This window comes from Myotis brandtii, unplaced genomic scaffold (assembly GCF_000412655.1).
Source record: "Myotis brandtii unplaced genomic scaffold, ASM41265v1 scaffold259, whole genome shotgun sequence".
Taxonomy (NCBI): domain Eukaryota; kingdom Metazoa; phylum Chordata; class Mammalia; order Chiroptera; family Vespertilionidae; genus Myotis; species Myotis brandtii.
Window position 1 is genome coordinate 2364933 of NW_005359840.1, and position 16339 is coordinate 2381271.

Sequence of the window (16339 nt, forward strand, 5' to 3'; positions counted from 1 at the left end):
AGATTGTTATTCTTAATTATTAAGCACCAAAATTATAACCTTCATACTATTCAGATACAAACATTATGTATATACTGAAAAAATCCTATATAATGAGAGGAATATGCTAATGATCTGTTATGCTGTAAAGTCACAACCAGATCAGCAGGCTACATCCCTGCCCTCTGCTCAGGCAGATGCAAGGCCCTGGGTAGGATAGGATACAATAAGAGGGGATAAGAAAGGAGAGGGAGAGGAAGGCAGGCCTGCATGCAGACAGGCCTAGAGGAGAAACAGAAATACAGAAAGGGAACAAGCCAGCGAGGGGCAGGATGCAGGCTGCACAGAGCCGGGAGCCCCGCCCAGACACGGGAGGAGGGCGGTGGCCCCGGTGTGTGCCATTGGTGGGTCCCCGGACAGAGGGGTGGACAGTAGGAGGCCTTCCGAGAAGAGGTGCTCCTGCTTTGCAGCAGCAGCACCCAGGCCACACTGGTCTCGGCCACTCTCGCTGGGCCAGGCGTCCCAGGTAGGGAATGGGAGCAGGACGATGTCAGGGAGGAAAAAAAAACTAAGGTGGGTAGGAAGGAAAAGGTGAGGGAGGGCAGGGGTAAAGGTAAAGGAAAGAAGGAATGTGGGGAGGGAGGGAGGGTAGAAGAAAGATGGGAAGGATGATGGAACAGAAGTAGGAAATAAGGAGGAAAGTAAAGTTTATAAATGATGAGTCAGTAGGAAAAAGTGTTACATAAAGAAGAGAGAAAAATTGTGTGAGAGGGAGAAGCCAATAAGGAAGTCAAATACAATTATGTGTGAAGGGGCTAAGATTAAAAAAGAAAGTTAATAGAGGTGACCAGACTGGCAGGGAGGGCAGTTAGGGGTGACCAGGCTTGCAGGGGAGGGCAGTTAGGGGGATCAGGCTGGCTGGCAGAGTGGTTAGGGCAGGCAGGCAGGTGAGCGGTTTGGAGTCAGAGGTCCTAGATTGTGAGAGGGATGTCCAATTGCCAGTTTAGGCCTGATCCCATTGGACATCCCCCAAGGACTGGAGAGGGTGCCGGTCAGGTTGAAGGACCCCACCCCCATGCATGAATTTCATGCACTGGGCCTCTAGTTCAATATAAACACCTTTTTCCAAACAGCAAAGATGGGGTGGGGGGTATTTTAACTAATGAACTTCAATTTACTAAAGTTCTGTGGAACACCAAAAAAATTATTTTTTGCTGATCTGACACAAAAAATAGGTATAATTTTGATTTATTCACACCAGATAACTATTGTGTTGGCTGCTGTCATTTTTTTAATTTGACCATCTAAGGGCAAAGAGGTCAGTGCCCTTGACTAAATAGTCAGGTATCGCATGCTTTAAAAATTCTTGCGACACACCAGTTGAAAACTGCTGAACTAAACCAACTTCAAATGGGGAAATACAATAAAAAATAGTATAATTTTAAAATATTGGAGTAGTTATGAGTCTGGGCAACTTACTGCTAGATAATATTCAATCCATAAAGATATTAGAACATAAAACTGAATAGTCATATGCAGATTATAATGTGCAGAGTTAACCTTCTTATACCATAGTAAAGAAAAAATGCCTTTTTAAATGTAAAATTTTAACAATAAAATGAAAATACACATGAAGAAAAGTTAAAAAGTGTACCATATAGCAAGAAGTGCTGCCTTTATTACCATCAAGCTTTGGTAAACCTTATAGACTGGTACTTGAGAACCTGAGTTGAGCTCTGGTTTTTGCATTTTTTTTAAGTTAACCGTTAGATGCCTACGGAGGTATAAGTGGTCTTTTTTATTCTAGTATATTTGGCTTCCATTCTTTTCCCCAAAGTATTTAGTCTGGGATATAGTTTTCTTAAAATATCCAAAGAAAAGTGAAAGGTCATACTCCAGATTTGGAAAAAAGGAATTCTTAAAGCTGAGCCAATTTCTCTCTGCACCACACCCCATCACTCATCTGAGGCATGCACATGCACACACACAGACACACACACACACACACACACACACACACACACGTTATTGCACGTAAAATAAAATACTGGAAGACCAAAATTCACATAATCAAAATTTTGAGCAAACAAGTAACACACAATATACACAATTTGGTCAAAGCTCTACAGATTTTGGGTCAGTACAAATTTAGCCCAATCCTCTAACCCCCGCCAGATGTGTAGTGTTACACATGGATAACTGATGTTCAGATGACCTTACAAGTCATTCAACCAGCAAAGAAGGGCAGACACACTTGTCTTCAGCATACAGAGCTCTCTAGGTCCAGAAAGCATATGGATACATTTTACAACTATTTTCAATAAGAAGTTATGCAATAAAATGTTTTCTTTATGTTTAACCTCTAGCTTTCCTAGGAATTCAAACACAACGTCTAGCCCTGAACATCCCAGGCAACAAACACTTCACATTTAGTAAACATGTCAATTGAACTGTTGACCAGATGATGATAAAAAGGCCAAATTTTTTTGTAAAGGTTAAACAGCAAGGAGAAAAGGCTCCAAAAGGAGTAATGAAGCGAAACTGTACAAGGACATTTCCAAAACAGCTTATATGTGTGTTTTGTGTGAAGCAGTCTCTAAGAAGTCATAAAATCCTCATTGCTTAGCCATTTAAAAATCAGAGCATATAAAGGCAGACTTAAAGTGCTTAATTGTGTCTCTGATTTTTTTTCCTGAACAATTAATATGGATTTTACACTAATCCACTAGTGAGGAATTTTAGGTGTTATTTTTGTTTGTTTGTTTGTTTGCTTGTTTTGTGTGTTTTGTTTAAGCTGTTCACAATTAGCAACATGAAGCTTACTAAAGACGACATTTTCAGGAAAATTTGTCACAATTTCTTGAGTCATTAAACTGTTTTTGACCATTGATTTGTAGATACAAAATAAAAGTTGCTGCAACAGCTAATACTGTTTTACAGACTACATTCAAACAACAATAATTTCCTTAAAAATAAGATATTTTCTACTTATTTGAGATAATTAAAAATATTTGTAGTAAAAATGATTCCTTTATGAAACAGATATAAGAGCCTTAAATAAAATTTATACTTCAGGAAGTACATTAAATTTCTGAAGCTTGAATATCACAACGTATACCTTAGAATCCAAGGTAATTAGAGAGTTTAAAATAAAAGTCCTTAATTCAATATTTTAGCAGGGAGGAAAAATAAATGTTTTAGAGAAATGTTTCTTAATAGACCATTTGCAGCTTCACAGTTATCTAGGGAGTTTGTTATTTTTAAATAGAGATTTTTGGGCCTCACTGCAGACTTACATGGGCCCAGCAATATGCATTTACCAAGCTCCTCAGCTGATTCCGGAGTATGGAAAAGCAGGAAAATCACTGACAGGAATAGAGAATGTGAATGAGAACTCTAGAGGGAAACAAGCATGCGTTTTCATTGTTCCCTTGCATTAGAATATTAAACTGCAATTTTCCTGCTACTTAATTTCGCTAACATAAATTAAAGACAGAGTCACACAGTATTATAATTTCTTAAAGCAAAACCAGCAATTATTATTCCATAGAACTCCAACTCGAAATGCATATGTATATATTTCCCTAAGAAGGTCCATGATAAACAAGACATAACACTGATTTTACTCCAAGGATACCAAAGTATTTATAAAACAGAAAAGACTAATCTGAACCCCAGTTGTCTGAGAAAGTTCAAATCAAATACAAAAGGCCTTACCAATTTCAACCTGTTTGTGCCTATTACTTTTAAAGAGGCAGCTTTTAAAAGTTTCTCAAGCCCCAGTCAGGTTAGAGCATCGTCCCAATATGCCAAGGTTGTGGGTTAGATCCCTGCTCAGGGCACATATAAGAAGCAACCAAAGAATGCATAAATAAGTGGAACAACAAGTCAATGTTTCTCTCTCTAAAAAAAAAATCAATACATTAAAATAAAATTTTTAAGTTTTTTAAAAGATCAATAATAACATATTGTATTTTGTTAGTTGCTTATCCAAATTATTCCATTATCAATAAAGGTTCTTTAAAAAGTGTTAGACAAGGACCATGACAGTTCGAATTTTTTAAACCTTGTTCAATTTAAAGATCCTTTGCTAATACAAATAATATTTTACATAATTTTGACATATTGTATGTTTGCTTATTTATTTACAGTAGAACAGATGCTCACTTAATTCATTAAAGGTTTCAGGTTGATCAGATTTATCTGTGTATTTTTTAAACTAATAATAAATCACTTACTGATGGTTCAATCAATTTTTGCACATTTATTATTCCATTTCATCACCTACTTAATTTTCTGAATCAATCTTTATTTATAAACACCTTGTCCTCTTCCGCTTCTATGCCTGTGTCATGCTGAAGATTTTGATCCCTATGGTGCAAGGACAGACCCAGAATCAGGAAGTAGATAATACAGGGCACAAGAGAAAGGGCATAGACACTATTTATTCACATATGGGAGTGAAGAAGATGGCATAACAAAATGATCATACTTTCATTTAAAGAGAAACCTTCTTTATAATTATTAATTCCACAGTTGTACCATTTAAAAAATAATAGGACTATGTCACTTGGTAATATAATTAACCGGAACTGAGTACATGATCTCATATCTAAAATCCCTGCCTACTTTTATTTTTCATTCCATTTTCTGTCATACAAAAGTTAAAGTTCTTGTAATGTTTGGAATTTTAAAAACATTACTTTAACCATTGTTTGTTGTTTAAATTAAATAAAAACCAACAATATACAATTTCTAATACCCATTTGTGATTTTTTAGTGTAGTCATTCATTCTATTCAATATTTACTTCAGCATCTACCACATACCAGGCACTGACCCACCTATACTTTTCTAATTTTAATTTACATATGAATAAAGTTTAAAATGCAAACACTGATTCTGGTATGTCTAGACTAGGTCTCAAGATTCTGCACTGCTAAAAAAAAAAACATTAGGTGATATCGATCATACTTTGATTATAAAGGGTCTAATCTGTCTAACTTGAAAAAGATAAAGTCATGCTAAACAAGAACAATCTTTTAACTCCCAGGGCTCAAAGTCCTATTGTTTAAACGTATGTTTTATTGTGCCAAAAATACTAGCCAAAAAAAGACTGGTCTTGGGGCATGGAGTCTAAAACCCCAGCAGCATAGTCATTATCACAGAATTTTGCAGTTTTATATATCAAGTAGTGACCCAGTGCACAAAATTCATGCACAAAAGGGGATTAATTAGCGGAAATATTTTAATATTGCTATTTGCCCTTTCTCTATAATAGAAGTGTCAGAGGTGAAGGAAAATTAGTAAAATGTATATGAAAATCTTCCTCCTGTCAGAGTCTGGGGCACACCATGGGACCCAGAGTCAAGTCCCCGCCCACCCACATGCACCTTGAAATTGCACGAGACCCAGACCCGGCTGGCCCCACCCCCATTGGGCTAGATCCAGACATGGCCAGTCCTACCCTTGTCAAGCCCCGCTGGGCAGGGTTGCAGCCTCAGGTCCCCTGGCCTGGTGCCAGGCGGGGGGCACAGCCTAAGGTACCCTGTCAAGCCCCGCTGGGCAAGGGTTGCAGCCTGAGGTCCCCCGGCCCGGCACCAGGGTTAGAGGTATGGCCCGAGGTCCCCCGGCCCAGCACCGGGGTGGGGGGCGTGGCCTGAGACCTTCTGGCCCGGTGCCTGGGCAGGTGGTACGACCTGAGGTCCCCCAGGCAGGGGCAGGGGGTGCACTTGAGGTTCCCCATCAAGCCCCACCGGGTGGGGGACACAGCCTGAGATCCCCCATCAAGCCCACCAGGCTGGGGGCACAGTCTGAGATCTCCAGTCAGGCCCCACCAGGCAGGGGGTGCAGCCTCAGGTGCCCCGTCAAGCCTCGCTGAGAGGGGCGAGCAGCCTGAGGTCCCCCAACCTGGCGCCGGGGTGAGGTTGCAGCCTCAGTTCCCCTGGCCCGGTGCTGGGGCAGAGGGTGCGGCATGAGGTCCCCCAGCCTGGCATCAGGGTGAGGGGCATGGCCTGAGGTCCCCTTTCAAGCCCCATGGGGACATTGGGGGGGGCGCAGCCTCAGGTCCCTTCTGATTGCTTGTTAAGACTCATTATGGGAACTCGGCCTCCGCTGTGGGTGCAGCCATCTTGTGTTACAGAAACCTACCCCTGCACCTCCACTGTGGGTGCTGCCATCTTTGTGGCAAAGTGACAGTCAATTTGCACATTCACTCTTTATTATATAGGATTAGGCAGGGGTGGGGAACCTTTTTTCTACCAAGGGCCACTTGGGTATTTATAACATCATTTGCAGGCCATACAAAATTATTAACTTAAATTAGCCTGCTATCTTTGGTCAAATTAACTAACTTACCCCCCTAAATGCCTTGGCAGGGCCAGACCCAATAATTCTTGGGCCTTTTATGGCCTGCGAGCTGCATGTCCCCTACCCGACAGGGGGTACAGAGAAGAGGTAGCCTGAAAGAAATTTACATTAGCTGTAGGCGAAGGGGAAGGAAACTGTGAAGTGGGACCTGCTCTGGGATAGGCACAGAGTGAACATAAATTTCTGCTCCTATAAATTGGCTGTGGGCAATAGTCCCGAAAGCCCGTGTATAAACAACAATTGGAAGCTCCTTGAGTTATATGGTGCCCAGCTAAAATCATCCCAGAAATAGCCACCTCGGAAATTAATCTGAAGTTCAAATAGGCAATGGAAGGAATGCGAGCAGCCTTTTTTTTTTTAAGCCATGAACAGACTCAGTACTGTCACTTATTCTCTGGCTCCTGTAATTTAATTAAGAACTTATGAGAATTTTCTCCTTATCAGAAGCCACATCTGAATAACACCATCCATTAACAATTTGTGATCTGGCATTGTAGCCTGTCATCAAGAAAGGATTGCAGTTTTTAAATTGCAACAAAAGCTAAACAATTAAGTATAATCTAGTACACAAAAGATAGCACTATCAGAACATGACTAATGCCAAATTCAGAAAGAAAAATAACCGAAGGACTTGTATGCATGCATATAAGCATAACCAATGGACGCAAGACACTGGGGGGTGGTGGTGAGGGCATGTGCCAGGGGATAGGGGAGGTCAGGGGAAGGTCAATGGGGGGAAAAAGGAGACATACTACTATTTGTAATACTTTAAACAATAAACTAAAATTTAAAAACATATATATAAAGTCTTGTTTTTTTTTAAAAAAAACAACACGAAAATAAAGCAAATTTTTAAATCCTGTAAAAAAAAAAAAAAGAAAAAGAAGATATGGAGAACATTCTACATTGCAAGGATCAACAGTTTATTGCGAGTTGAGATAATCTGTGGCTGTAGCGGAAATTTTAAAAGTTTAAGGAAAAAGTGAGTGAGCTTGGCTGATATTGAAAGCAATCAATAAATACTTGTTGAAGAACCAAAGATCTCATGACATTGTACTATCAGGCTAAAATGGAATCTCTAGTCACCTCTAGTTACCAGCTTAATAAAAACTGTGCTGTATTCACATCAAGATTTTTTTAAAAAATACTGCTATAAAATTAACAGAAATGCTTTCCCAATGAGCTGAGAACACAGGTAGAAAAATAAAATGGACTTTGTTGCAGCAAATTTTAGAAAACAGTCATACCACACTTCTTTCCTCTGTTTCCAAAGGAGTCACTGTAGTCTTTTGAGTATAGATTAAAAGGAATTAGAAACACAATGAGGAATTTGTTCCAAGAATAAACACACACACACACACACACACACACACAAATACACACACAGTCGTTTTCTGTGGGTTTATACTTACTCTTATTTAGAACTAACTGAATACTCATTTGAACCATTTCAGGAACTGGCATTAACATTCTAATTATGCTCTTGGATAGTGTAAGCCCAGAAACTTTTAATATGACCTTTTCACCTTTCTTTACTTTTTATTCAAATTGGCCTCTTCTAGCACTGACTCACCTGCCTCTCTCCTTCCTTGCACATCCGAACCCTTAATCATTAAGTCCACACGACAATTAGGTTCTAGTCAGCATTAGCCTAAGGAACAAAGTCTCAGGTCTGTTAACCAGGGAAATGGAGTTTTAGTGGAATTATAAGACAGCATATTGGCCTCAGTTGTGTTTCAGCTTCAGAACCAGAAAAACCACAAGGACCCCACCAACCAGACCCTTACAAAACCAGACAGAACAATGCCATGGCTGACATCACAAGCAGATGCAATGATCAACTACCCACTACCCTGGGTTGGGTCTACCAGCAGAGACCACTATCCTAACTCCCTTAAATCACCATGATTAATGACTTTTTTCTCCTATAAACCCATCCCTTAGAAGCCACCAGGGAGCCAGGTCTTACAGCTTTGGCTCACTTATGATTCCAGGCTTGGGGCCATTTCCTTAAATAAACCTTTACTTTCTTTGCTACAAACTCCTGTTCACATTAAATGCATGCAGGCAAATGGCCCCTTTAGTATGGTAACAAAGTTAGTTTATTCCCATGTTTAAAAAACCTGACTTTCAATTCAGAAGTCACAGCAAAGAAAAATAAGGTACACATTAACTTTGTTATAGTTATGATTTTCACTAGTCTAGAAAATACACTAATTACAGACTCATTACTATGCAACTTTACCAAAACTTCCTATCAGACCACCAAAGTCTAGCATTGAACTTTCACCACTATTTCCATCTTTAAATATCATAGGGCACACGCCATTTATCTTGGGGAAAAAATCAGAAGCCCCTAGATCAGTGGTTCTCAACATTCCTAATGCCTCGACCCTTTAATACAGTTCCTCATGTTGTGGTGACCCCCAACCATAAAATTATTTTCGTTGCTACTTCACAACTGTAACGTTGCTACTGTTATGAATCGTAATGTAAATATCTGATATGCAGGATGTATTTTCACTGTTACAAATTGAACATAATTAAAGCATAATGATTAATCACAAAAACAATATGTAATTACATACGTGTCTTCCAATGGTCTTAGGCGACCCCTGTGAAAGGGTCATTCGACCCCCAAAGGGGTCGCGACCCACAGGTTGAGAACCGTTGCCCTAGATGAAGCCACGAATTTTTCTATCATCAGTCCCTATAACATATGCAAATAAGCTGAAACAGGTCTGCTGTATTTCATGACTGCCTCAATTTACGGTAATTTGTGTTCAATTGTGATTCACAAGCTGCCGAAAACTAATCAATACACTACTTAGATTCAAACAAAATTTTAAAACAATGCTATTTATGACAAATAACTGAGATGAAAACGCTAAGATTTCCACTATATCATATTATTTTAATTTGAATGATCCTTTATGACTGATTTGCAGGTGGTTATAACTTGCAAATTAAGTTGTCAGAAATTAGGCTGATGTCACCCAAGTGACCAGGAATTTACAATGAAAGCTGCATTTTGAGGCTTCAAACTTTATTGCTGATGTCCTGGGTAAGAATTGTTTTTTTGTGTGTGTTTGTTTTTTTGCAGCCTTGTCCAAAGAACAGCACTAATTGAATATTGTCAATTTAGAGAACAAGTGGTTAACGTCCCTGGTTCAACACTAATTAACTGGTAGAAGTGCTTGACCAGGGTATTATTTCTTGACCTTTCCAGTGTCCTCTCACTAAAACCGATTACTTTAATACCAACTGAACTAACAGCACAGAAACATTGTTCAAAATGAAACCCAATAGAAATTTTTCAACTTATATGAAAAACAAATACCTCTAGGGTCAATTAATATCCGAACTTCACACAGAGGTTCATTCAGTCATAAATGTGTAAAATCATTCAAGTGAGCTTTGAAGATCTGAGCAAAATACTCAGTAATAATCCAGTTTCGAGGAATGAACAATGCGGTCACACTCTACCTTGCAGATTCTACACTAGCTGACAATTTTTTTTCTGTTTATTGTACAATTGCAGTTTCTCTCCTAATACAATGCCTCCCACTGCTTTATTCATGTATTGGTACGTTCTAGCCAGACGGGGCAGGAACGCACAAAGACATATATGTCAGAGAAAATGTTCTATAAACCGAAAAAGTAAACAACTTTCTTTATAAACTTCAAAAACAATATCCCACTCACAAGTGGGGTTAAAAAAAACTTTGCTGTTAATCTGCACTTATGTATGTCATCTCGTCCCGTCGGTAGTTTATCTGGATCCCACTACGCACCCACCGACAGAAGCCCTCAAAGTGAAAGCCAGTGACGGGCAGGGAAAGGTACTAAAGAGAAACCGCCAATGGCTTCGGGAAACGCACCTGGTCAGCCGGTCAGTAGAAGCAGACGGAGTGCAGGAAGGGCAGGCCTAAGATCTCCTTGAAATCCTTCAACAGATCCACCAGGTCGTCCTCCATGTTATCGACGAGGAGAATGCAATGGCACAGCTCACAGAAGAGGAACGCCCCCAATATGGCTTCGTTGTCGTCATCCTGGATATCCACGTTGATCACATGCACCGGCTGGCAGGTCACCTTCTGCCTGGCATTCAGCTCCCTCACCACCCGGTTGTACACTCTCTCTTCGCAGGTGAGGATCAGGTCGAATACGTCTTGGCAGTTCTGGAACCTTTCCGGCCGGGGCTTGATTCGCTTGTTTCTCTGCAGCATGCTCAAAATGCCGTTCTGCGTGTAGAGATCTTTATCTTTCTGAACGAGATCTTCGTACATCTGCTCATAGGTGGTTTGGAAATCATACACGTTGGGCTTGTTGGGCTTTGGTCCCGGAAGCCTCACGTAAGTCCCTGTGCCAAAGGACCGGACGCGGAGGAATCCCCGTCTCCTAAGCAAGTGGTGGGCCTCCATGCTCCGGTTCTGGTTGCTGGAGCACACAATGGCCAGCCGCAGCCGCGATTTGGCCTCGGCCATACTGTCCAGTTCCAGTGTTTCCTCACCAGGAAGGTGGTGGCCGAGGTTCCCGGCAGCCATGGTGGGTGGTGGCAGCGGCAGCGGTGGTAGTAGCGGCAGTTGGGGTAACGTAACGGCAGCTCCTTACAGTTGCAGGATACGCGGCAACGACCCACGCCAGGCCAGGTCCCAACGGCTTCTGTGGCGCAGGCTGTGGCGCAGGCGTTTAAGCAGGTGCCAGAGCGCCCCCCTCCCCCCACGCAGGCCCAGAGCCGGCGTGTCTCTCCCAGCGCCCCTCCCCCCACACACACCTCCAACGGTCTTAAGAAGGCCCACCCCACGGGCATGCGCACAACCGCTTTGGACATCTGGCAGAAGCCCAAGCTCGTAGGACTACCCACGGGCACGGACACATTTCCTTTCTCAATAACTTTAATCTGGGAATACCTACAGCCTTCACTGTCGGGATTTTCTTAATTGCATGATTTCCTGAACAGGGAATTTTGCAGGTGTGTTTCATTGTGGAGGACTGATCCACTAGTACCATTTTTGCTGCACCTACAATGTTCACATATGAAAACCAGTGGAGCTCAGGACATGGAGAGGAAAGGGAAAGAACCACTGTTGAATAGGATGTACTAAATGCATAGTTTGACCCACTTCGATTTTCACAAAGAAGCCCGCAACTACAATTAGTACTCGCATACGTTTTCCAGTTGGTTTGTCCCCTAATGAGCCTAGAACAGTGTCAGACACACAGCAGGTTCTCGGGTGATGTTTATTAAATGATGAACAAATGACTCCAAAATCTATAATATTTTAAGTTATCTTCTAGTACAGCGATTTTCAAAGGGTGTCGCAGAAAGAACACTGGAGCGCCTTTAAGGATTTTTCTGGGCTGGGGGTGGGGCACGGCTGCCGCTGAGGCCCGGGGTCAGGGCTTTATGAGGGTCCCCGGGGCTGCAGGAGCCACAGCTAGGGAAGAGGCCACAGGGAACCAGGGCCATGGAAGTGCAGAGGGGCCCCTGCCAGATCGTGGGGTGGGGAGGAACGGAAGCGGAGAGTGCTGCTTCAGGTGCTCACCAAGGCACCGATTCGGCGAATGACGTACCCGCCATGTTTGAGAACTACACTGCGCGCTTTGACACAGACAAGCGTCCCCAACATGTGGGACACTTCCGGTGCCTCTTACTTTGATAATGTCCAGCCCCTGACCTATCTTAATTCAGACACTGTGCTCATCTGCTTCGACATCAGTGCACCACAGATACTGGACAGTGTGCACAAGAAGTGGCAAAGGGAGACTCAGGAGTTTTGCGCCAATGCTGAGGTGTGCTGGTTGGCTGTAGACTGGACATGCGACCCATCTGGCCACACTGCGGGAGCTGTCCAAACGGCAGCGTATCCCGGTTATACATGAGCAGGGCACTGTGCTAGCCAGCCACGCAGCTAGGGGCCATGTCCTAGGTAGAGTGCTCCTCCCAGCCCTCTGAGTGCAGTGACAGGATGTCTTCCATGTGCACAGTGGCCACCCTTACCGACTCACGCTGGGGACTGCGTCTATCCGCCCGACCAGTGGAACCAAAAGAAAGGCAAGATACACAAGGACTGAGCCAAGAGTTGCAACCTCATGTGAGAAGCCAGTGTCAGGAGGAGTAGCGAAGGGCATCATTCTTCCCCTGCCTGCTCCCTGGCTTCCTGACCTCCTGACTCTGGCTGGGACTTTAGGGCAGGCTGAGTGAGCAATTCTCCTGGGCAAGAGACCCAGAGGCAGAGGGTGCCACCACTGCCACATCCTCATCCCCTCCTCTCCACAGAAATTTGAGGGAGCTAGCAGGGTAGGCATCTGGGCCTGGAGCTGGGAAGGGTGGTGGGGTGTGTGGGGGTGGGGGAGAGCTGCCATCAGGCAGTGACCACGGTTGAGTGTCAGTATATGAAGGGTGCCTTCCCTCCCCACCACCAGTCCCCGTATCCTGGTCCTGGCTTCATTCCCTGAGGAAAGTGTCCATTCCATGACCTTCCCTTTTCCTCTTCTCTCACTTCTACAGCTGTTCTCACTCCTCCTAACCTCCAGGCAACATGCACTAAACTAAAAAGTTGAGAAACCCCCTACCCCCATATACCCACCAGTCCTAGTTCCTCCCTCTCTTCCCCCAACAACCCCCAATAAAGGCCATGTCCATGGAAAAAATTATAAAACATGCAATAACTGACAATTTAGTGAGAAGCACTGACCTCTTTTCCCTTAGACTGCCAACTTACAAAATGATAACAGCCAACCCAATAGCTATCCAGTGTGAATGAATAAAAATTATACCTATTTTTTTATGTCAGATCAGCAAAAAATATATTTTGGTGTGCCACGGAATTTTAGTAGTTAGTCTGTGTGTGCCATGACATGAGAAAGGTTGAAAATCACTGTCCTAGTATCTTAATCTCTCAACCCCACCCAATCAGAAGCCATCTCTTCCTTTTTGACCTGGTCAAACAGCTTATTGCCTCTGATGACACTGCTGCTTCTGGCTTAGTAGCATTAGTTATTTTGCATTTCTCAGGTTTTCTCTACCATAACATAAACTCTTTCAGGGTGCATTGTCCATATTTTCCAAGCAACCTAACTTAATGGCTCATTAATGACAGCCTTCATATGTATGTTTATTGAACATCTTCTATATCCCAGCTACTTTGTTAGTGAGGGGGACCAAAATTTGCCACCCCCCAAAAAAATGCCCGAGATGTTGATTTTTTTTGTTGTTCTCAAAAATAAAAAAAAATATATATGATCTGTCCTCTCACAGAAGAAACAAACCCGAAAGAGAAAAAAATTAACAATAAGGTCCATGAAGCTTCACATCCTCTTAAGGCATTCGTTGTCAAGTTCAGTGTCAGGAGCAGCAGGGAACTACCGGGTCTGGCCTGCCCAGAGTCCCTCTAGGCCAGTGGTTCTCAACCTTCTGGCCCTTTAAATACAGTTCCTCATGTTGTGACCCCAACCATAAAATTATTTTCGTTGCTACTTCATAACTGTAATTTTGCTACTGTTATGAATCGTAATGTAAATATCTGATATGCAGGATGGTCTTAGGCAACCCCTGTGAAAGGGTCATTCTACCGCCAAAGGGGTTGTGGCCCACAGGTTGAGAACCACTGCTCTGGGCAGAGTGTAGTGGGATTACAAACTTGCAGCCAAAGGGTGAGTGGTAGTTGATCCCCACCTCCTGGAACACCTGATGGGGAATGCCAATGTTGCACAAACAGACACGGCCCGCATGCTCTCCCACTGGGAAAGGCAGTCCCAGAGCCAGTGACCACTTGGCATCAATGCCCTGTTCGACTTCATGCACTGGAGGATCTATGCTGTGCTGAGTACTGGTGCCCGGTTCTGGTTGGCCCAAGCCACAGCTGCCTTGTACCAGGGCTGATCCCGCAAGAAGGCGTTCTCGGGACAATCCAGACAGTTGATCACCAGGTCCACTAGTGGGTAGATCTTTGAGACTAGACTAGACACTTGTTGGCCTTGGGTTTTGCTGAAGAGAGACAGCTCGTTGGTGATGGACTCAAGCATCTTGACAAAGTTGGGCAGGAAGCGGGTCACCTGGACATCATGGTTGGCTAGGTGCCTTCCACAGCTGATACCCTGAGCCCCCTTCACATGGGGCCCACATAGCAAAACCACTGTAGGCTTCTGGTGAACATTTTTGGGATTCAACCTGTTGGGTCCTCCGAGTAGAGTCAAGTGACATCTGACTGGCTGACACACCTGTCATCTCCAGTCTCCACTCCAGAGTCAACCCATGCTTTTCAGACACAGACAACAGCTTTTTATGTAGCTCATAGGAAACACTTGGGACAAGCAAGCCAGAGTCTGTGCAGAACTCCTTGCTCACATTGTGGGGCACTGTGATCTGTGCGTAGACTATGGGCTTTGACTCCAGGATGTTCTCGTGACGGTAGTGAGTAGGCCTTTCATTTGGGATAACCCTGGAATGGGTACCACTTTTCCTCCCAAATGTATCAATCTCCTCAAACACAGCTACCTTGTCAAATAGGGTAAGGTTCCCTTCAAAATCAAAATCTGTGTCTGGGATCTCTTCAATATCATCCCCAAAGCACCCATCATCTTTATTCTTCATTTGGCCACGCTTTAAACCATTTTTCTTTGGAGTTGCCTGATTTGAGTGCCTGCTATTAGATGACCAGGAGTTGTGCCGATGACAGAAACTTTTGGACTGACTCAAAGGCTCCATGTGCCTATCCACATAGCTCTTGGAACACAGCTGCTGCTGCGGGGAAATGGCAGCATCCTGGCTCTTCACATATGTTCTCTTAGGGATGTTTTGAGGGGCACAGCTAGGAGAGGTTGGCTTCTTGACCAACCTACCTGTGCCATTCTGATTGATACCCACTGGTACCCAATAACAGAAGGGCCTAATTCTGTCTTATGAAGGTCTCCAAAATGTTGGTTTTCTCCAGGACCTGGTATCTCCAGAAATTTTAACTCCATAATGTCACCTGCCCTGAAGGTGAATTCTGGCATAAGGCACTTCACTCCATTGTGGAAAGGCTGAGAGACAAATGGTCTGGCTGACATGATTGACTACTGATACTCTTCCCTGATAGACACCCAAGCTATCTCCACAGTTGAGGGACACAATACTGCCCAGCCAATTGGTAGCCATGTTTCAGATGTGAGATCACTTCTGTATGAGCTCAGAAGAAATCACCCATATGAATTACCTTATTTGTTTCATTAATGTTGTGAGTCACCCCACTAGACTGTAAGCTCCATGAAGGCAAGGAATCTTGACTGTCTTGTTCAGTCAATAAGAATGCCTCCAAGCCATCAGGCCCACATCTCCTCGGCACACCATGCCAATAAGCCCAAACTCAGGGGGGAACCCAGAGACCGGGGGGCTTCTCCAACCCACCCACACAGGCCCTGAGATGTTGATTTTAAACTGGTTCCACTGCTGGGTGTTTAAGAAAACAAAGTAATTCTAAAAGATAGATGCATCCCTATGTTCAATGCAGCATCTACACTAATAACAGAGAAACATGCAAATTAACCATCACTCCACTGCTCCGCTACACCCACAAGCCACGCCCACCAGCCAATCAGGAGCGAGTATGCAAATTAACGCAACCAAGATGGTGGCAGCCACAGAGCTGGAGTGAGCAGGAGGCTTGGGTTGCCCCTGGTGATGGAGGAAGCCAAGCTTCCCGCCTGCCCTGGCCAGCCCTGGGCTCTCCTCAAGGCTACAAAGTTTCAATTATAGAAGATAAAAAAATCCCAGATACCTGCTTCCCTCGCTCAAGGAGGGGCTGAAAAGAAAAAGAAAAAAAGGAGGGTCTGGGAGCTTGGGTCACTGGGGGCCATGGCTAGCCTGCAAACAGCCATCAGTCCCTCACCCAGGCTGGCCAGGCACCCCAGTGGGACCCCCCACCCTGAAGTGGGTGTGGCCAGCTTGGAAACAGTCCTCAGACCCTCACCCAGGCTGGCCACACACCCCCAGCGGGGACCCTCAC

The 16339-nt window shown here is 43.7% G+C and overlaps 1 protein-coding gene and 2 pseudogenes across 1 annotated transcript; 1 reads left to right on the plus strand and 2 right to left on the minus strand.

Moving 5' to 3' along the window:
• Positions 1-10240: 10240 nt before the first annotated feature.
• LOC102254690 (RNA polymerase II subunit A C-terminal domain phosphatase SSU72) lies at positions 10241-10894 on the minus strand. Its single transcript, XM_005868016.1, has one exon. It carries the CDS (start codon positions 10892-10894, stop codon positions 10241-10243), a length of 654 nt encoding a protein of 217 aa, XP_005868078.1.
• A 924-nt stretch (positions 10895-11818) lies between these two features.
• Positions 11819-12449, plus strand: LOC102254986 (annotated as a pseudogene).
• Positions 12450-12481: 32 nt separating this feature from the next.
• LOC102255291 lies at positions 12482-15511 on the minus strand (annotated as a pseudogene).
• Positions 15512-16339: the final 828 nt, after the last annotated feature.

Coding starts and splice junctions, on each gene's coding strand:
- LOC102254690 (XM_005868016.1), bottom strand. CDS start 10,894: ATGGCTGCCGGGAACCTCGGCCACCACCTTCCTGGTGAGGAAACACTG.